Source organism: Pseudopipra pipra, chromosome Z (genome assembly GCF_036250125.1).
Source record: "Pseudopipra pipra isolate bDixPip1 chromosome Z, bDixPip1.hap1, whole genome shotgun sequence".
NCBI classification, from domain to species: domain Eukaryota; kingdom Metazoa; phylum Chordata; class Aves; order Passeriformes; family Pipridae; genus Pseudopipra; species Pseudopipra pipra.
In genome coordinates this window covers 17,805,264-17,827,747 of record NC_087581.1, presented here as the reverse complement: position 1 = coordinate 17,827,747, position 22,484 = coordinate 17,805,264, and the positions used below count along the sequence as shown (strand labels likewise).

Here is a 22,484-nt window from a genome sequence, read left to right as displayed (position 1 = left end):
GATTTTTAGGAGCAAGCTCTGTACAAGACTAGTCAATTAGAGACTTCAATGAATTCACTTTTAATTAGCTTAAGCACCGCTTTGGATGCAGTCAAGGAGCTTTGTTTTTTCATGACAGTTGTGAAAAATCAGTTGCTTTGACTCTTCTGTATGTTGTGAATTAACCTGCATGGGGCCAGTGACACTTTGTCCCCTGAGGGTGTTAGGTGATATGGAGTTTTATGGCCCTGGTGGAGGCAGTGAAACAGCAGCTGCCAGCCTCAAAGTTATTGTGAGTTTAAGTTCTTGGAAGTTTGGCATGAAATTAATAAGCCATAGCAATTTCAGTTCATGTGGTGGTCATTCAAGTCACGCGGTGGGCACGTGTGGGCTGGGGTCACAAACAGAAAATGAAACATGTCTGAAGATTTATGATTCTTAAGAATCTTCACAAAGTATAATTGTTAAAACCAAGGAAAAGAAAATAAAACAAGAGAAGAAAAGGAACAAGAATAGAACAAAACCTTAACTTGATAAAACGATACTTTTGTAATGAGGAGAGGCAATACAACACCCCAAATAGATAGGAGCAGTATGAGAAGGGGGAGTTTGCTTGTGTTTTGTCTCCCACAGGACCCTGCTGGCTTCCAGCACGTTTGATGAAACCTTACCATGATCAGACCCAAGCCAGTTCTGCAGATGCAGAGGCTGGGTATCAAGAATTCTGGATGGAAATCAGTGAATGCTGAGCAGCACAAGACCAGCCTAAATGTCACATGGAAGGAAACATATTCCTAAATATGATTCATTGTGTCTACTAACTTTTACTAACTGGTGTAATGACTCAGTTATCATGTACCTGTCTCTTGTGTGTCTTCTTGTCCACACCTGACATTGTGATTCGTGTAATGAACAATGCCTTTCAAGTAATCCTTATTTGTCATTTGTGGTTCTCAGTGAGCCTGGCCAGGGGCTGGGAGGATGCAGCTACCACAGCCATGACTACCCCTGCATTAGCCTATTCAGTGCAGGCCATGTATCTTGAATAAGAAAATGGATTGGTTATTCTTTTTTGCATTAGCAGGTCTCGTGTCCCAACGGATTCCTGGATCTACTGTTCCAGAGATAAGAAGGTCTATGTTTCTTAGATGAGTTGCACCAACAATCTGTATGTTTTGTTTTATATTACTAGTAAGCAACAATCAGAATTGAAATATTATTCCTGAACTGTGTGCTGCCAAATTGTTCTGGCAGCAATATTAAAAGTAATGGCTAGAGCTAAGCCCTGACTTCAAGACGTGAAAGAAATATGTGATGCTGTGTACAGAATAACTCCAATTGTGCTTAGTTTTGTCTCCTGGGATGGGGTAGATGTGTCACTAAGGGGGGAAAGAAAACAGTGGAAAACTATAGAACTTGTAACATCTTGAGGCCTAATAATGGTCATCACTGTAAAGAGCGATCAGTTTCTGTGCTGCTCATGTCACACCAGTGATGTCTGTGAAGATCAGGCAGAATGGTGTGGTTTAGGGATTCTAAATCAGATGAATTTTGAAGATGTCTCACTGGCTTTAGAGATATCTTCAGGGAACTTACAGTTTTGTTACCCTGATTGTTTTGCAGTGCTCATATTTGTATGTGTTTTGTCCCAGTAGTGTTACAGCAGGTGGCAAGAATTATTTGGAATCAGCATATGACAGAAACCTTTTGGCTTACAAGTCTACACACAATTTTATGTGATTGTGAAATAACAATGTGTGAGGTGCTGGGCCTTGCAGAAAAAAAGTTGGATGTTGAAAAGCTGTTTGGCAAGACTGCAAATGAAGGACTGATGTTTGTGGACCTCCCTATGGGCTCTGGCTCACATCATGCCTGCAATTTTCTTGTGATGAACTGGTAACATTCTAGTTAAGTGCAGAAATGGTTTTGATGGATTAAAAAAAAAAAAAGGAAAATTCTTTTATAGCATGGAGGCAAGAGATAACCTGTATTATCACTCCATGAGGTGGAGGGGGATTGACTCCAGTCAGGGGTAAACTGGGGCAGGACGGTTTGCCCCGATGAGGCCTGGAATCTGTACAGAGAGTGCAAGCTTTTTGTGGGAGCGGTTGGTGAGACCAGGATGTTGTCTGGTGTTGCATCAAACTCCAGATATACATTGCCTGTAATGGCTCCTGATAGGCCCATAAATTTGTGACTGGCAGTCAATCACTTCATACTATAAAAGATGAATCCAAATTATAAAATTTCTGAAATGTGAAGTGCTGTTCTACTAGACTTTATATTTTGCAGAAATTCCTGAGATTCATCACGTTGTCTGGGCCCATATGATTGGACACACCTGTTCATCTGTCCAAACTTGAGAACTAGTTCTGCCAACCAGGAATAGATTATCTCAAGTACTGTTGACTTCAAATAAATGACCACTGTAACCCACTGGGATCTCCTCACTGAGGATGGACATGATTATATTATTGTCTGTACTTTTGTTGTTACTCAATTGTGACATTGTTTACATTTTTGGAGATGACACTTTATCAATATGCTTTTCAAGTCATTCATCAGTGTCATGGTCCAACCACAGACCACGTGGTGGAATGTATCAGGAGTTAATTATGCTGACACTTTTGGTCTATGTTTGGCCCAGCCACCTGTAAAAGTTTTGTTCTTTCCCTGACAAGTTATGAGAAAGCAAGCACCGATAAAATGGGAACTCCATCCTTGAAAAGAGTTCTTGTATAAACTACATTTAATTGCTGTTTTATGATTCGCTAATCATCCTCCAAGGTCGCTTGAAGGAGAAATTGAAGACTATAATGATGAAGTAACGCCCCAGACTCAATTAAGAAAGACCCCAGGAGCATACTGCACATGTGGCCAAAGTGCTCACGCATGCGCTGAAGTAATGCACTTATATAACCATGGGGGTGGGACTGACAACCTCTGGTTGTGTCTAGGCTGGCCACACCTGCCTAGACAGATGTAATCAGTGGATTTGTACAAAAGCAGATAGCTCTTTTTTGGAAGGTAGCAAGCTTCACATCAAGGACAACGCTGCCTTTTGGTGGGGACGCCTGCCAATCTGTGAACTTACTGACTCTCCAAGGATGCAGCTTCTGCTATGGGTAATTATAGGCATGCTAGGTCAGTAAGATAACTTTATGGGCAACAGCTGGGTGACTGGGGAGGTCATGCTGGGGGCTTGTTTCTCTCCTCCTTCCTCTCTTTTGGGTTTGTTTGTTTTGTGGGCCACCTCTTGGTAATAAACATCAGTTTTGTTGAGCTTTCAATGGTGTCATAGTTTCAGGCTTCAGTATGATCCAAACCCTCCCTAATACAAGGAGAGAGACTGTTTTATTTGTGGAGAAGAAAAAACCCCACCCCACAAAAAAGCTTCCTCCCAAACAACAAAAAACCAATCGATTACCAATTTCTCAAATTATATAATCTCTCCTCCCTCTATGCACAGTATATCAGTAATTTTGTTGTGATATTACTGTTTGTAGCAATTAAATAAAGTACATAATAGGTCAATCATAGAGCTCTCAATGATCATCTTTACATATTAAAGTCAACAAATGCACTCACAAAACAGCTTGAAGTCAGCAGCATTTGTAAGAGGGTTCTCAACCCATACTCCCTTCCAGTCCTACAGTCACTTGAATGTGGCATGTTGCTTTCTGTCATATTTTTTACTCCTGCCATCTCTTTTATTTCTATGCTGTAGATATCAGATACCAGATAGTGAATAAATACAACCTAATTACAACTAAGTCAAGGGAAGAGAAAGGGGAGTAATCAGTAGGCCACTAGAGACAGTGCTGACACTAAGTGTTTGGCAGGAAAAGCATTACTGTAGAAAACTACACAGCTGGGAGTTACTACCAGAAAAGTGTTATGCATCTTCCTTCTGGAAAGCAAATCTTTAAGATTCTTAAAACACCTTTGGTAAGTAAGCTTGGGACAGAGCATTCGACAAGTTCTACACCAATTTGACTGAAACCCTGGAACTGAGGACAACGTATGGGTTCATGATACCACTTCCACTAGACCTCAATGAAGACATTCTGATGACACTGTCAACCACACAAGAGTATCCATGCATACAGTGACATCCAAAGTGTGCTGTTTCCACTGAATGATACTTGGCGAACACTTAAGGTGACACACAGGTCAGCTGTAAGGATTTTTCTCTTTCTCATGTAAACAAACATTTAAGGCTGAAACATTCCAGGATGTCAAGAAACAAGCAGATTTCCACAGTGACCTTGGAAAATATGAAAGGCTAACAAAGTATACAGAACCTCAGCTTTTTGACTAAAGGCTTTGGCTTCTAACAGCCTAGAATAGACAAATAGTACCTTTCTTCAGCATAAGAAGCAACTGGAATAATATCCTTTTCCCAGAAATCTTTTGGAGCTTTATTTACTGAAGCCAAGTAATAAATGGTTTTCTGATCTTTGCTTTTCCTTTTTAAGAATTCGCTGAAGAGGGATGAAGGTACTTATTTTTGTTGATATGAACCATGTAAACTCCAAGATTCAACAGTGTCAGGAACTATTACTACTTAGCTGTCTCCTTTAGCTTACTAAGTCTCTCCTAAGAGCCTGAAAACTGATCTGAGGTTCTTGTACACCTCAAGCTGAGTCAGATGCATCTGACTACACCACAGCTTGTGGAGTATAAGGATTCTGATGATGGAAATGAGAGGGCTGTAGTCAGCACGGTCTGCCTTAGCAACAGGTCATTATGGTTGACCTTGACTTTCAACAAGCACATACCAATCCTCATTTAGGGGAAAGGAAGAGAAGGAATAGTAAGAAACCTCTGAAGGCCACACAGAAAATACAGTGCATTCCTAGAAAGCAGAATAATTTTGCTATCTAGCCAGTCCTACAGCAGAACCCACTGCACTGGTCTTCTCTCACCCCTGAACAGAAGAGTGCCTTGTAGCCAGAGACTGCCAGCTCTCTCTTGTGCCTAAATGGTGCAAAGGGGGGCTGTGCAGACGCCTGGTCCGTGTTTACCAGTACACTGAGCTTTGTGTCAGGAAGCAGAATTTAAAAACACTTCTAGGCAGAGCCCAAAGAGAGTATCCTCTCCTGCACTTAAAGCTATACCCACCAACACTAATTCCAATTCCTTTCTTCTACTGGAATACAACAACTATATTATTCTACTAACACAACAAACCAGGGAAATACCTGAAGGCCCAGCTCCAGAGAAACTTTCAGAAGAGTGATGTCTGGCAAGCTGTCCATGAGTGTTGCTATTTTAAATGCATCCTGGGCAAGTTTGAAGATGTGTGATGAGGAGTGTATATTTTTCTGGATGGATTCTAACACTGTTTCCAGTCTCTGAACATCACCTGCAAGGTGTAAAAAGAATGACCAAAATAGAACATGATCCCAAAACACCCAGAGATGCATTATAACTGAGCTTGTGATTGCTGTGCAATAGTATGATGTTTCAGTTATACACATCTTGATTTTAGAAACCTTCCATACTTAATCACATATGAATGAAAGGTATGCACCCTTTTTGTTGCACACAACTCGTCTAGTGTCTGATGGTGTTAGGACCAGAAGTCATTTTGATTTGTGAATTTTAGAAGTAATTTGTTGACTCTTAGGTCTCACAGTCAATGCCATATGTCAGAAAAACAAAAAGCTGTCTCATCAGACTCAAACCAAGGTCATCTAGATACCACCTAGCTAGCTTAACTACTAGAAAATTATGTGACAGGTTTAAGTCAGTTCAGTTTGTTGTACCCATTTCAAGCTCATGTCAGATTGTGATTTGGATTCCTAAATACTAGTTTTATAATCTGTTTACTCCATGCAATATTAAAGCATACATTTAGTTCAGTACATAACTGACAGCAACGTACCTTTGGCTGCTGTCAGCATGGTTGACGCCAGCTCACACTGCTGGGATTCGATGTGACTTAGGGTGAACCAGCGGGGATACCGGTTTGGAACAACAGATGCAATGTGGTGAGGGCGGGACATGTCTCCTGAAGGACTTGTAGATTCCAGTACCAGCAACCTGAAATATGAGAGAAATCCTCCTTCATTAAGAGACTATTACATTTGGTTACTCATGAGCTAAACTAAAGCAGCAAGAACACTTGGCCTCGTCTATGAAATAGAATCATAGAATCATTCCAATCATTCCATAGATTGGAAAAGACCTCTATGATCAAGTCCAACCCTTGATCCAACACTGCCGTGGTTACTAGACCATGGCACTAAGTGCCACATCCAGTCTCATCTTAAAAACCTCCAGGGATGGTGAATCCACCACGCCCCTGGGCAGCCCATTCCAGTGTCTGATTACTCCCTCCGTAAAAAATTTCTTCCTAATTATCCAACCTGAACTTCCCCTGGCAGGGCTTAAGATCATGCCCTCTTGTCCTACTGCTGGTTGACTGGGAGACCGACACCCACCTGTCTACAACCTCCTTTCAGGGAGTTGTAGAGTGATGAGGTCTCCCCTGAGCCTCCTCTTCTCCAGGCTAAACAACCCCAGCTCCCTCAGCCTCTCCTCATAGGACTTGTGCTCCAGTCCCTTCACCAGCCTCGTTGCTCTTCTCTGGACCTGCTCCAGCACCTCAATATCCTTCCTGAACGGAGGGGCCCAAAACTGGACACAGTACTCCAGGTGTGGCCTCACCAGCACTGAGTACAGGGCAAGAATCACTTCCCCGGTCCTGCTGAAATGTGCCTTTTCAGTTACACTAAAAAAACCCAGTATTGGAAAACCACTTCTCTTCTTGGGGAATCTTAATAGTCCATTTGCCAAACTTGCCTACATCAATGGGCAGAAATTCACAGGACAATTAAGCCACTAATTAGCCAAGGCAGCAGAGATTTTCTGCACCATGTATAGAGGTGAAGTTTTAATTCCTACCAGTGTTTCAATCCTTGAACCACAGCCCTCAGGAAGGAAAGTGGAGCATTTCTTGCTCTACTGAGACCCTGTAAATATTTTTCAATATTTGGAACGCGCCTTCTTCACTTCCAAATGCTCAAAGTAATGGAGAAAGATATTCAACAAGTCATTTGGATTTCAACAAGTCATTTGGATTTGCAATTAATTCAGACATGAATTATGTCCAAAAGGACATTCTACTTTTCAACTATGACTACTTTTTAAAGTCTTTAAACTTTATCCTACCAACATTTTATAGTGTACCAAAATCTGATGTTAGGGTCCCAAACAGCAGCAACAGAGGAAGTTTCTTTCTAAAATCATTATCAGACACTTGTTTTCTAATCCTGAAGCAAACATTTAATTCAGTATGCATCAATCTACAACAGCTTTACCCAACAAAGAGCATTCATACTTAGAAAATTCAAATTAATGTGTTTATTGTTGACTATTACAATCCAAATGACAACCCACAAAGACTGAACTGATGGCCCCTACAATACACTAGATACAGAAAGTACACCAGATACTCTATAAATGCCAATGCAAAAAGCAGGAGTGAACAAAACTAGGCTTTTTTTTTTCAATACAACTAAGTACAGTTTCAGGACATGAATGGTTAATGAGACATCAAATGAATCCACAAGAAAAGCTTTCCAGTGCTTAGTTTCTTGATGAGGGTTAATACCTGAGGTTTGTTTCTACCAGCTTGCATATGCAAGTGATTTTCTAGCAGAAAGTCAGCTGGGAGAATAAAGAGGTTGGATCGCTTCTGTCAACCAAATTGCAACTACCGAACATTGAAAATCCAATGCATTGTGTTTTTCTGTGATAGAATATTTCTTACGGAATAACCTCATTTAAATATAAGTTACAATTTCTTGCAGTTAAATAAATACCTAAGTTCCGTAAGCAACTGTCGTGCATGTCTTTTTTTCTCACAGCAAAACAGATTTAAGTTCCATCAATTTTCTGTAGGTTCCTGAAGCATACGATAGCATATTTAGGAAAAGAATATGATAGTCTATTTAAGAATTCACTGAGAAAGGTAATTTTGAATACATGGGAAGGCATCTAGCAGGTACAAAAAAATACAACACACCACATAAATACCTATCAGCAGGCTATATTACATTTTCAGACACATGTATGTGCATGCTAATATGAAAAAAACCCAAACCCTTCCTTTTTTACTCTTGTACTGAGTCAAGTCTATTCCCCAGTACCAGTAAGATACCTCTACATATGTAAGAATAAAACACATATAAACTCTTCAGCTGATTTTTCCCAAGCATAGAGTAAGGTTGCAGGGAGAGATGTTTTATAAGACGGTTTCAGTAAACAGTAAAATCCCAACTACCTAATGAAAAAAGGGATTATTAGGTTATGTATAACAGTAAATAGAAAAAGAGCCTGAAAGAAGAAGTCTGTTTTGGGGAAATCTTTTGTTACTTTGAATTTCGCTGCCAGCTTCTGTGCTCTTTTGCTGTGAAAAGAAGTGTTGTTGTGAATTGGTAGCTTTCATGCAATTATGGCAAGATTAGGGAACATCAGAAAAGCACAAAGAGATTTAGCATTCTTGACTTTTTTTTCCCCCTTGGAACATCAATTATTTAGTGAGGTTTTAGCAAAGCTACCTTGTGATTAAACATCACCATTAAAATCTGGCTCCCAAAGCCTGGGTGAAATTCAGGCTTAACAAGGGATCAGCCAAACTAAGCCAAATATTCAAGTTCAGATTCCAAGTGAGCAGCCAACTAGGTCACTGCAGATCCACATTTACCAAGGCTCTGCTCCATATGTTTCAGTGCTGCAAGCAGAGAACTGTAGACAGAAGTGACCATCGAGGATAGGACAATCCTGTCCTTTCAGACCTGAGGTGCACACATGAGAGGCTTTGTGGTATCAGTTTCCATTGATTTCAAACTGAACATTCCACACACTGAAACAGGACTCAAAAAATTAAACAGCAACAGGTGTTTTTGAATACAGAGAGATTAAAAACTCCAGAGCTGCTATCGTGGGTCATTGACCCCTGCAGACTTGTGTGCAGATTGACACTAAACACTTATGTCTGGAGAACCAATTAGCTGGGGTCTTGGGAAGTTAACTTCTTTAATAAAAGTTGAAGTGAGAAAAGAAATATGCTTCACTTCTAAAAGCATGAACAGCTGGAGAGATTTCTATGCAGCACCTTTACTAATTTCCACACAAGATTTCTGTCCTTGCCACAGCCATTTCCTCCCTGCCACGGAAGAAAAGATGCTTTCATCTTTCAAGTTTTCATCTTCTGACTACTCAACCACTCAGCCATGAGACAGACATTCAATCTTCATGTTTTATTCTTGCTTCCTTGAGGCAGTATTATGTTACTTTTTCATTTGGTTTGTATTGGGAGTCCTTTATGCACTGAACTAACAGTGGTGTGAATGGAAAGAGTAATCAACCATCCTCAGAAGAATCTGAGAAGTGTGGAGGAAAGCAGACAGACATGGAATAGGAAGTGTCTAAATCTGCCATCACCACAGTTCAAGACAGAAGTCCACCTTTTTGAAGACTGCCAAATATCAAGCTACAAAAAGACTGATTACTGTCTAGGGCTGAACTTTCATCTATCTTATAAAGTTATGACAAAAGGGCTATGGAGAACAGCCCTGATGTCTCCTGTGATTTTACCAGATGGACACTGACAACTCTTTCTTATACTGGTCTATTTGAAGAGTAACTTCTTTGGCCGAGATGACAGCTTCACAGCAAAAGAGGGCTGGAGCTACCCAGGACTAACTGAAGATGTCATCAGTTGGATCTTTCAGTGTCTCGCTAGTTTTTCTAGTTGAGAAAGGAAACTTTCAAAAAAGAAGTTTTCAGTTATAACTGGTTTCTGGGGAAAGCCCAAATCCTTGTTCAAAAGGACCAGCACAAGGCTGTCATGTTTACTGAAGTGTTCAGTGCACTAAGCAAAGCTGCTGATAGATGTCTATTCTACTCTTGCAGCATCGTTTCAATAGTTTAGTTTAAGGAGGAAAACACCACACAAACAATCTCTGAGAAACTATTTTAAGGTAGCAACTGAAAATAAATACAAATTATAAAATAATTAACCTTTTTTTCTTACCCCCCCCCCAAATACAACCAAACCAACCAAAAAACGATTCAAAAAACCCCCCAGTTACTACATTTGGTACTATCTTCCTGATCTGATATAACCAGTTATTGATGCACCTACCTTGAGATAAAAGAAGAGGAGCATACCTAGATGGCCCAGGCAGCTTTCTGATCATACATTTGACTATTCTCAATAGCAATCAGTAATGTACTTTTGTCTTCTCAATGTATCTCCTAAAACGCTAATTTATAACCAGCAAGTATCTGAGGTCACTCTTCCTATTTTTTAGACTCTTTCTCATAACGTCCATTATTAGGCTGTCTTGGAGGCAGGAAAATACCCAACAGGCTATGCAGACCTTTGGCCTGACCTGACAGTAGCTGTGTTTTGTTCTTATGCACGGCCTCCCACTTAGTCCTTTGAATACAGAATTATTTTCTCCCTATTCAGCTTTTTGGAGAAAGTAGCTGCAGAATAAATACCTCCAAACCATACAGGCAGAAACTATTTGTTGAACCTAATACTACTTATGTGGATAGCATGTCCTTGAATCACTGTGCAATCATGCTTGGTAATAATGACCAGGAAAACTCAACGTGTTTTCTTTTTTAAATTCTAGGACTTGATTGCTCTTATTATTAAGTTGTGGCTATTCTTTGTCAACCATCAACTACTAGGTTCTTGACAGAGACAAGACAATTCAGATGAAACTGTTTTCTTCCCTGCATTCTATGTGGACAACGGATTTATTGCTGATCACTTAGGTCCTTGAAATCTCATTCAGAAGGCTTTTCTTAGACACCATTACCAGTCTGGTCCACACTGAGGCAGAGCCAGCACACACTGAGCACTCCCTGAGAAACATCTTTTTCCTGATTACTGAAGACAAATGTAATGCAAACCAGACATTTTGTTGTCATTGGATATAGTCCATTTAAATCCCAACATTCACCCAGAAGAGGGCAAGCACAAAAAAGTGTACAGGCTTAGACCACACCATATGGGTTCAAGTCTATCACTGAGAGTTAAGTTATAAAGAAGGCCAATGAAACAAATAGTCCTACTGAACAGGCTGAGCAGCAGATGATCCTGAGACTTCTGGTGAAATGCCTCTTTCCTCATTTCCTAATACCAATACCATCATAAACATAAAACCATGGGGGCGAGAAAACACATATGCTAAAGTGGTTGTATAACACAAAATCTCTGCTCCAAGAGTGGGATCCTAGAAGGATTTGTGACAGGAAATCCTGTTTTACAGGTGTAAATAAACACTAACAGTACATTTACAAATTATTATACTGGAGTTACTACACACACCAATTAGTTTTATAGATGACAGAACCAAAATAATTTGTCCTTCAAGGGAAGAATGTGTATTTGAGAAAAATAGATTAGGTCTTGATTACCAAGCCTTTTCACCTTTCCCATCCACTACTGGATGCTCTTTCTGGACAATCCGTGAGTACATACCGCATGGCTCTCAGTGCAGTTTTGTATGCCAATTCAGCATCATGAGGTAGGAGAGAGGTGAAGAGATACTTGGCAAATGTGTGCATTGGAACGCTCTCTCGATGGATGACTTCACCTAAACCACTATATGGTCCACCTGCAGAAAAGAGGAACAGAATGTCAGTCTTTACATACTGCAAAACCCCAACTTCTGGACCTTTAAAAGCATTCTCTACACCTTCAGTTAGAACTGGTATCCAAAGAGAGAGTTTGCTTTAAAAAGCTAAAGTTATATTCCATTTTCAGTGAAATATATAAATTCAATGTATGTTAAATACCATGGTTATATGGTTATATATGGTTATTTATGGTTATATACCATAAATACCTTTGAGAAAACAAGACAGACTACAAATTGTATAGTATTAGGCACACTACTAGTGCTCGTACGAATGACAGAATGGTTACAGTGCACCACAAAGCTAATTCAGCAGCCTGTGGTATGCATAAGTAGAGAGTCATAATCCCAGCTTTGCCTCCTCACAGTTACATTGTGTGCTTCAATCCCTATGCACCTCATTAATGTGTGACTGCTTTATCACAAATTCACCAAGAAAAAAAAAGACTGATTACAGTAGAAACATATCTTTAATTATAAAGTTACATGACCAATCACCATAGCAGCATCTGATCCCTCAAATATCTCACTTGACATCAAGCATTTAAATAACTGGTGTGGACTTGGTCAAGTTGTGACCCAAGTCCTGTATCCTGCCCTTGGATCACAACAACCCCAGGCAGTGCTACAGGCTTGGGGAAGAGTACCTGGAAAGCTGCCCAGTGGAAAAGGATCTGGAGATGCTGGTCAACAGTAGCTGAACATGAGCCAGCAGTGTGCCCAGGTGGCCAAGAAGGCCAGTGGCATTCTGACTTGGCTTAGCAGTAGTGTGGCCAGCAGGACCAGGGCAGTGATTGTCCCCCTGTACTGGCTACTGGTGAGGATGCACCTCAAGTCCTGTGTCCAGTTCTGAGCCCCTCACTACAAGAAAGACATTGAGGTGCTGGTGAAGGGCCTGGAGCACAAGTCCTGTGAGGAGCAGCGGAGGGAGCTATTTAGCCTGGAGAAAAGGAGGCTTAGGGGAGACCTTATTGGTCTCTACAACTACCTGACAGGATGTTTCACCAGCCAGGTGGAGGTTGGGCTCTTCTCCGAAGTAACAAGGGCTGGGGAGATTTAGATTGGATATTAGGAAAAACTTCTTAACTGAAAGGGTAATCAGGCATTGGAACAGGCTGTCCGGGGAAGTGGTGGAATCACCATCCCAGAATGTATTCAACAGAAGCGTGGACGTGTCACCTGGGGACATGGTTTAATGGTGACCACTGTGGTGCTGTGTTAATGGCAGGACTCGATTATCTTATAAGTCTTTTCCAACCCGAACAATTCTGTGATTCAGAGAATGCTAGATCAGATTGTCCATCAAAGTCCACTTCGGTTCTGTTTGTCCATTATAGTCACATGATCTTAAAAATTCTATTTTTTGTGGGAAAACTACCCCCATTGTTGAGGCAATGGCTTTTTCTCACTCAGTGAATATAGATTTCAACTTCACGACAGCAGTATCAGGATTGACAACACCACCACAGTTAAATGCAACTATTTATTTGCAAAGTTCTAAATGTTCATAGCACATTTGAATCCCATTTCTATATTTTTCCTGCAAACTTAAGACTGTTATTTCTATTAACAGGAAAACTGTGTCAAACAGTTTTTTATTTTAGTGACAAGAGATTTGGGCATTAAATGTTGCAAGACACAGACTAAGAATCTTATATCAAGTATTAGTGGACTATTATTGCACAGATAGCATCCAGCAGTCCTAGAAGTTACTACAACTTCTACTAGAGACTCCAACTCACCACACTTGGATGCATGGATGGATGGATGGCCAGCTGTGTGAATTTACTTTTTCACTGTGGAGTCACATGTGGCATTTAAACTGCTTCCAGCAGCAGTTCAAACTAACATGCCCCTTACTCTACACTGAAGCAGATGAGGAGAAACAGCCAAGCTTTTTCAGCAATGTTTTTGACTGATGCTTTAGCAAAACTTGCAAGAATAAAAAATCACTAGGCATGAAAAAATTCTGAGCTCCACAGGTGGGCATTTCTGAAGGCCAGGGCTGATTACAAAGGGAACGTCAATGAAGATTTAGTAGGTGACAGTGTGTCTCATAATAATTTAAAATGAAGCTGAAAGCCATTCAAAACAAGTTGGCATTGCTTGAATGAAAGGAGCCGTCTCATGTATGTTTGCCAGTTGGTGGTGCGGTCAGAAACTCAGTTAGGACACAAAGAATACAAGACAAAGGATTTATATGAAAATATATTCTGCCATTAACTTAGCAGTCAAGCAAAAAGTTAGAACAGTTCTTAAAATAGTCTAATGTTCTGCTTTCCCACGCACTCAAGTGGTTGCTACATACAGCATGCACTAATTTGCATTAACAGCACAGAAATCAGCTTAATATTGGATTAAGTTTTCCTTACTGTATTTGTAGGACTTCTACTAAAAACCCACAATTGATGTAATTAGCCTCTTAAATCACTGCACAGCTTTTCCTCCGTTTGGGCTGTCAGTTTCTGCCTAACATGGAGTCAACCAAACTACTGCAGAAAAGCCAGATTTCTCATCACACACTAATGCAAGACCATTGTTGCACACTACTCACAATAGCCAAATATTAGCAGATTTCCTGCTATGATCACTTCTTTACTACTCTAAGTAAATATTAGAAGAATTCCAGTGATCAAAGCTGTAAACTGATTCAATTATCACAGAGTATGTCAGAGAAATTCTGTCTTTTCCTCCTAAAGCATCCTTACCAGTAAATAGATGCAGCAAGTTGATTCTATAATACATAGGAATCCTGCATGGTAGTTAATAGCTCGATCTAGACAGCTGCAGTTCTTGTCCAAAGGCCATAAGGCAGCAGTACAGCCACACTGTGACAGAAAGTCTCCCTATGGTGTAGCTTTTCTACCATTTCCAATGGCACAAGTCTTTAACAATCTGGGCAAAAATAGTGACTTACAGCTGAGAACCCTAAGCAACATACTGCACTTCTTCCACAAAAGAGGAAGTTTAAAAAGAGTAACAACTTACAAAAAGAAAGCAAACCTGAGTACTTTGTAACAATTTCACAACTTACCTAGAGCAGTACCACACTTCCCTCCACCCCTTGAGCAGGCACTCAAAAACCTGGACCATGCCTTTGGCTACCTGGTTCCTTTAAAGCTTTTTCTTCCATTTAAAAAAACAAAAACCAGAAAGACAACCTCAGAACCCATGAAACTACTATCTGAATGTGAGGCTTAAGTGCTACATATTAAGACTTTTTGAAAGTTAAGGCAAAAGTATGCACTTCTATGTACAGATTTTATTGCAACGCTAGCGAATTCCCAAACACGAATTGTCTTGGTCACAGCTTAGTCACAAGACCAGGTCTTAAGCCTCAGTATTTTAACGCATATTTCAATTCTCATATATGATACAAACTTCAAAGGCAAGTAATTTTTCTAACTGCCACAAAAAAAAAAGTTACATTTCTCTCTCAGCAATTCTAAGTGAAATTTCTGAACTCTTCACTTGGGAACAGAGGTAAAAATCTTCATACATTTATAAAGCTGCCAGTCTGGTCCCTTGTTCAGGATACAAGGAATACCTAGAATTTTGCTACCTGGGAACTGTTAATAACTGATGCCTGCATTCTATAATAGTGAGCCTGGATTGTATAATCAGGTTATTAAGATTATGACACACAACAAATGTAAAGAAGGAAGTATAATCAAAATTAAAACAAAAGGTTTACAGGTCAATATATGCCTTATCTCTACAGTCATGCAACATCTAAAGTATGTCTGATTTTCATAAGAGATCTGAAAATATATTTTCCTGGAGTTCTAAGTAAAAAAACCACCCAAAACACGTAAGGCAGTTTACACAGGAACACTATTTCTGTGTGCTTGTATAAGGGGAGGCAGTTTAAAGGAGCAGTTAGCATCTATATTCAGCTACCTTCTAATAGGAAGACTGCTTGTTTTCGAAAAATCTTCACCAGAGTATCATCCAATTCAATTTCCTGTAGCTTAGAAATGAGCTGCTCCTCATTTCGACAAACCTTCTCTTGTGCATACAAGCCATCAGGCATTATTCGTTGCTGTCCCAGCCCTATCAATGCTACTTCCACGGCCAGCATTAAATAAGATTCCCCTTCTTCTAAGAACTTGTGAGCAGGCAGGTGCTGGTACTCCAGAGATTTGCATTGCCCCATGTTCTCTGTAAGGGGTGACATAGAAAGAAAAACATATCAGCAAACCATTCTAACCCATGATCTGCCTATAATGCTACATACACAAATGCTTCCTCTGGTAGTTATAATTTTTAAAAATTATTTAAATTACTAGCACAGTCTCAAAATCCAATCTAAAATATGTCATCTGATTCCATGTGGCAGAAATACACAAAGAAAAAGGAAAGAAAAAGGTTTTAAACAACCCACTCAAGTAAAAATAAAAGTTTTTATTTTTAAACTGCACAATTTAGAGAAAGGCATTTCCTCTAGCTTTGTGTTAATGAGGCCAAAATTGGAAGATCCACTTCAATTTCTTTCCCCACCCACTTCAGTATTTCCTTAAGGCTTTGATGTGTAAGAGGAAGGGAAAGGTGCTTATACGCCTGTATAGATTTCAGTTGAAGCTATTAGAATTGTGCAAATACAACAGGCCTGGGAACTCCACATCTTTAAAGTATCCTCTGTTTGCTAGCACTCCTTTCAGGCTTTTAATTTGTTACAGTAGTGTTTCTGATAAAAATGCATACTATTAACATTAGAAGCCCTACTTTTAGTATCAATTACAAGCAAATTCCACACAGGCCAAGCCATAAATTGCTTTAAAGAGTGCTACCAATTCATTTGGCACTTCACAGACAGCATATGACAAAACTCTATTCCAGCCTGTAGCACTTTACAATCTAATTTGGAAACATAAAAGTTATAATTGTCAGATGTAAGGAGATGGGCAACTGCAGCAAATGGAAAGGCTGAATGCATTTGGAAGACTGGATATGTGTGTGCAGAAGTTACTTTTCAACACACAATGTTTTTATTTCATGGGGTTGCTTTGATTTTTTTATAATTGCAGAGAATCTGATTTCCATTTTTTTTTAATTAAAAGTTCTTCCAGAATCAGTGGACAGGAGATTAGAAATTTATTGAAGAAAATCTAATTGAATAAAAGGAGTTTTGAGGCAAAGCCTCAAGAAGATTGTTGATATACATATAAAGGAGCTGCAGGTAAAGGGATGAATCCAGTTTCTGTCCACACAAGTGGTGTTAAGAAGCTACCTCAAAGGTGGAAAGAGACTGAGAATAAGGAATCAGTTAAACTCCTGGGAAGCAAATACTGAAATCAAAATGGGTGTACACATCCTATTCCTATCCTAAATCATGTATGGATATAGCAACACTACTTTCCAACTCCTGTCATTTATAGACTATGTTTGTGATCAATTTTAAGTGTTTTGTCATTGTTTTGAAGCGTTATGTACACTACAGTTAAGAAGTCCAATAACATCCAGGGCTGTTGCCAGCAGGCTGCGGGAATGAATCCTGCCCATCTTCTCAGCACTAGTGACTGAGCCCACATCTGGAGTGCTGTGTCCAGTTGTGGGTTCCCCAGTAGATGGGCATTCTGGAGTAGATCCAGTGCGGGAACACAAAGGTAACTAAAGGACTGTAGCCCTCTCATATAATGAGAGTGAGACAGGTGGGATTATTTAGCCTGGAAAAGAGAAGGCTCAGGAGGATCTTACCAAACTGTATAAATATCTGATGGGAGAATGTAAAGAAGACAGTGCCAGACTCTTCTCAGTGGTATCCTGTGACAGGACAAGAGGCAATAGGCACAAACTGAAATACAGGAAATTCCATCTGAGCACAAGAAAACACTTTTTTACTATGAGGGTAGTTGAACGCTGCAGGAGGTTGCCCAGGAAGGTTGTACAGTCTTCACTCTTGAAGCTATTCAAAACCCAACCGAACACAGACCTGGGCAATGTGCTCTCTAGGTAACCCTGCTACGAGCAGACCAAGTGGACTAGATGATGTCCAGAGCTGCCTTCCAACCTCAGCAACTCTGTGACCCTGTGATTTCCTGCAGTTTCTCAGAAAGAGGACAGAGCAATGTATGTGGAGAGGACTGGTGCTATAAAGTCTTATTTGGTTTTATTTCAAGTGTGAAATACAGAATTGCCTTCAAGAATGAGTAACCGGTAATTTTTAAGTGCTTTCTTAGTTTACTTCAAACATTTTCTCTCCCTCGTGTTTTCCTAAGGAATGCAAATGTGAGTTCTTATTCTTATAAAAACAGTGGCTTTGAAGCTGATTCAAAAAGGCAAAACAGAAAAACACCTCTGGCAAACGAAGACACATAGAAGATTGCTCCCTTTGCTTGGCCTTACCCGTGAAGTCTGAGAATCCATGGAAGCCCTCATCATCCACCCTAGAGGCTTCCATCAGGCTACTGAAAAGGGTGCCAATGGGGTCCAAAGGGTGTCCCACCCAACCTTCAAGATTCGTTACTGAGGTTACTCCTCTGTGGAGAAGTTCTGTGACAGAAAACGTGCAGGGAGGAGGAAAGAAAAGAGAGCTTACATTAGCCTCTCAGAACAGTTATACAAGTAAAACTGCTTGAAATGCTCTCAGTACAGAATTCAAAGTATTTCCACTAGCTTCTGCATAGAAAGTAGTATCTTTCAACATGAATTCACTGCCTCACTGCCCTTTGTGAATATGTAAAACATGAAATAAAAAAAAAAGAGAAAGAAAAGAAGCCAAACTTTTTGAGGACTAGCAAAGTGTATTATGGGTTAAAAATTTCGACTGCAATGTCTCTTGAAATCTCTTCCTTGATACCAGTAACTCTTCTTAAAATGTCTGTTGAAGAACTACGACTAAGATTTCTTTTTAGCAGAATATTCACAACTATTTCCTCACTCAAAATGATACAGTACCACTTTTACATTTTAAGATAATCTGATAGAAGTGAAAAAAAGAAAATATTCTAAAGTATGACCCAATTTCATAAATTATGAGCTTACCCTAGATCTATTTATTTATATTTATTTTTTTATATATATATATATATAAATATATATATATTTATATATATATATATAAAAAGTTCATTAAACTCAGGATGACAGCTAATTTAAAAAAAAAAAACAAATCAAATTTTTAAATGAGGTACACAAGAAAAAAACCTGTCCTTTGATTGGATAAGGTGTATTTCTGGTCATTTTAAAATTTCAGTCCACAAATACCTTTACAGATAGTTTGTTCTGTAGCCCTCACCCATCATTTGCTTAGAACATGAAAAAATTGTTATGTGCAGTGAATTGGAGGAAGCGTGATTGTGGTAACAAATATTAGAGATTCTCCAAATCTTTTTTTCATTAAGAGCCCTATGGCAACAGCTCCCCTTTAACTCCCAACTTTTTTCCTCCTAGACACATAGACACAACGGAACTATGAGAGGTCAGAAGCATCACGGGTGACTGTTTAAAAACTGTATACGAGTCTTTATGGATGCTCAGCTTCTCTGCCTGTCACACTTGTACCTGCCTCCACTCTATCTTGTTCATGAAATGTCATATTTCTGAGTAACCATATGTTGCTATCACAGAGCTTTTAAGTCCTGCTCCTGCCTATTAAATGTGTGGGGCTACAAAATGAATCACAGACATACTTGTCAGGAAGGTAGGTTTTTTTTTAAGGAATCCGTTGGTACGCACTGTGAAAAACAAACGAGTAAATCACTGTCTTACTTACAAATAGCACATACAAAAGATGACAGGCAGAAGCAAGTAGTATTACCAAAAAGGATTAATCAGAGTGACTTCTTACTGACTCACCTATGTTTTATTTATTCTATTGTGCCTACTTACGACCTTCGCTTGTGTTATGTCAACCAAAGACTTCAATCCTCTATTCAGAGACATTTAACTTTAAATCACACAAGTGCTTCCATGGATGTCAGATCAGTCACATGAATAAAAGCTAAGAAGAGGGATGTGGAGTTTGTTGAACTGAACCCTAAAACTGGGCTGTTGCTGTAGACTTCACCTGGTTATAGAGAAGACCAGCACATTTTGCAGTATAAAAAGAGCATCTTTTAAAAATTCTACTTGAGTGTAAAAAATAAAAAAAGCACTGAGTGACAACACAGAAACGACAAACTTCTTTGTTTTGGGGCAGGACAGTTCACATTTCATGTGCTCCATTTTTTATTTATAATAGCCTTATATTAGCTGACAGCTAGAGAAACTGCTCACAGGGAAAGGAAATTAAGAGGAATGAAGAGGAGCAGTATTACAACCAGCATACAACTTGCAACAGACCCATCATACCTGCCAGCAGTACGAACACACAGACATAGACACCTCTTTTCTTACCAAAAACAGTACTCAAAGAAAACCTTCCTCCTTGAGTACCATGGGAAAAAAATATGGAGACACATAGGAACTGAAGCTAAATTTTTTTCAGCTAGGTGCATACCTTGTCTTCTAAATACTTATTTCTGGGAAAACATCTGAACACACACTCAAAAATTTACACGTATGACTTCACACTGGTATTTTTACCTACAATGCATGAGAATATACATATTTAAGAGTAGAAAAGAAAAGGTAAAATAAAATTTGAATAAAGGGATTATTGTAGCAGCTGAGAAAGGAATTCTACTTTTTCTCATGCATTCTTCCACCATAAAGCCATCCCCTTCTTCACTGCCACTTCAAACTAAAAAAGTTCAGCGCAGGATTATTTTGGGTTGCAAGCATCACATGACAGAAACTGTATCTGAAGAACATTCCTTCAAAAAATCCAAGGGTAGTGATCAGAGAAACACTACAAAATATTTTATAAAAAACAGCATTTCAAAACCAAAACCAATGAACCAACCAGCCAAAAAAACACCAATCCCCTCTATTCAGAAACACTGAAATTGTAAGCATTAGAAGATATTCTCTTGGAACACACTGCCAAATTTGATGAATTTCTGTAGTGCAGATTTTGCCTCATTGTTACCCTCAATGTCCACTTCAGGCTTACACCTCAGAATATAGAGTTCAGCAAAATTTTATGTCAGAGAGAGAAAAATTAAACACCTGACACACCAAATGCAAAGTTCTGTTCAAAAGCCTGTAAATTACACAGTGTGACTATTTTCACTTTGTAACCAAAACCCCTGATTGGGATAAAGGCCCCATCATACCAGATATATTGCAGAAGGCTGAACAGAGCCCTGCACAGCTCACAACACAGCTTACAGAAAATCTGACATCCAGAATGTGACATTACCACTATCTGAACCAAAGAGTTAAAAGTCACCTCATTCACTTTAGCTTCAAAACCAGTTTCCTCATGGGAAGTTCCTGTCTGGTGTTACTGCCCACTTGCATGCCCTTTGCCCTTCTCTTCCCCACATTTACCTTTCTTCTGAGCCCGGAACATTTCCAGCTGTTTCTGTTGCTGCCTTCTCAGTGTATTAACAATAGCTATTGCTAGCCTCAGTGCTTCTCGTGGATATCCATGAGATCGTAGTGCATCCACCCTTGCACAGGCTGTAGGAACATGTTCTAAAGCAGAGAAAATAATTGAGGAACAGCAATGCTTCCATATTTGCAGTGGCCTGTTTTGCTAGGTTACTCGAAAGGGCTTTTTTTTGTTTATTTTTTTCCTGTTTTGTTTTGGTTTTAAAACTATGCAAGAGAGACTTAAAGGACTAATTCTGAGCCAGCATTTCAAGGGAGCCTCTGTTCTTTTTGCCAGGCTCTTCATCCATCTCCCCATCACCTCCCCCCCACAAAATAATGCCATAGAAAATGAACAAAGCAGCAAGTCATGGAAACGTCTTTCCGGTTTAGCTACTTACCATGCCAGAGGGGCCACCCCTGAGAGTCAAAGAGCAAGTTTTCAGTGTCGTCATGGTAACAGTAGTTGGTGTATAGGTCACTGCTGATAATGTGCTGTAAGTGCAGATCCTGCCAGTGCAGATCACACGCCTCAATGGCTCGAGTAAACACTGTCCGATGTGGTCTGTTGGATGAATCTGTCATTTTCACAAGTTCAGAAAGCTGCATCAGCTTTTATTCATTCATACATGAATCATTCATTCACAGTATTCTTGTCTCCTGCCTATTCACCAAACCCCAGCTGATGGCAGTCTGTCTTGCCCCCCTCTCCACCAGATGACATTTCACATCCTATTAATACCCACAGCTCAGACGATGTGTGTGCCATTCATTTACATTCAGAGAGAGATCTAGAAACCAGTACAGCTGATGATAAACAGGACTTTGCAGAGAGAACCGACAGAGGTGAAGGACATTCAACAGCATGTACAAACTCCCCTAAAAACAAACTAGATATACAGCACTCAAGCATCATCAGTTTTTCTCCTCAGACCCAGAGCTGTCAGGATGAGGGATGAATAAACTGTAAAAAAGATTTGTAGTTTTTCTCTTTGAGAAGTGACATTAACTTTGAGCACTTGTATAACTTTGTTTGCCATGAACATACACAAACACTGTTAATACAGTGAGGTAGTGAAGCTACAGGACTGACATAGTCCTTACTGGACATCTTCCTAAGGCAAAATTTCTCTACTAACAAGGCACTATGTCTTTGAACATTGAGAAGCTATGTGAGAATTACCACTAGCCTGCCCACATTAGTCTGAACATCATGAGGAAGCAAAATACCTCTGTAAGCAGCCACTTGCTGAATGAACTTTTATGTCCCCGGCTGGCTGTGAGATTTAATAATGAACCAAGCTTCTTCCTTCAGAGGTAATCTTCCAAGTAAAAGAAACAAGAAAAAACCCAACTAAGTGCAAATCTGCCATCAATACTGAGGGTTTTGAGGATTATGAGGGTTTTTTCCTGAGTAAA

At 39.6% G+C, this 22,484-nt stretch overlaps 1 protein-coding gene across 2 annotated transcripts in view; it reads right to left on the bottom strand.

Moving 5' to 3' along the window:
• Window positions 1-22,484, bottom strand: part of ZSWIM6 (zinc finger SWIM-type containing 6) — a 113,866-nt gene that overhangs the window by 6,662 nt on the left and 84,720 nt on the right. For both annotated transcript variants that reach the window (XM_064643181.1, XM_064643179.1), the window contains 7 exons: window positions 21,467-21,643; window positions 21,024-21,170; window positions 17,994-18,140; window positions 15,549-15,809; window positions 11,492-11,627; window positions 5,870-6,027; window positions 5,184-5,347 (listed from right to left, as the gene is read on the bottom strand). In XM_064643181.1, coding sequence (XP_064499251.1) covers window positions 5,184-5,347; window positions 5,870-6,027; window positions 11,492-11,627; window positions 15,549-15,809; window positions 17,994-18,140; window positions 21,024-21,170; window positions 21,467-21,643 — 1,190 coding nt within the window. The remainder of the gene's footprint in view (window positions 1-5,183; window positions 5,348-5,869; window positions 6,028-11,491; window positions 11,628-15,548; window positions 15,810-17,993; window positions 18,141-21,023; window positions 21,171-21,466; window positions 21,644-22,484) is intronic.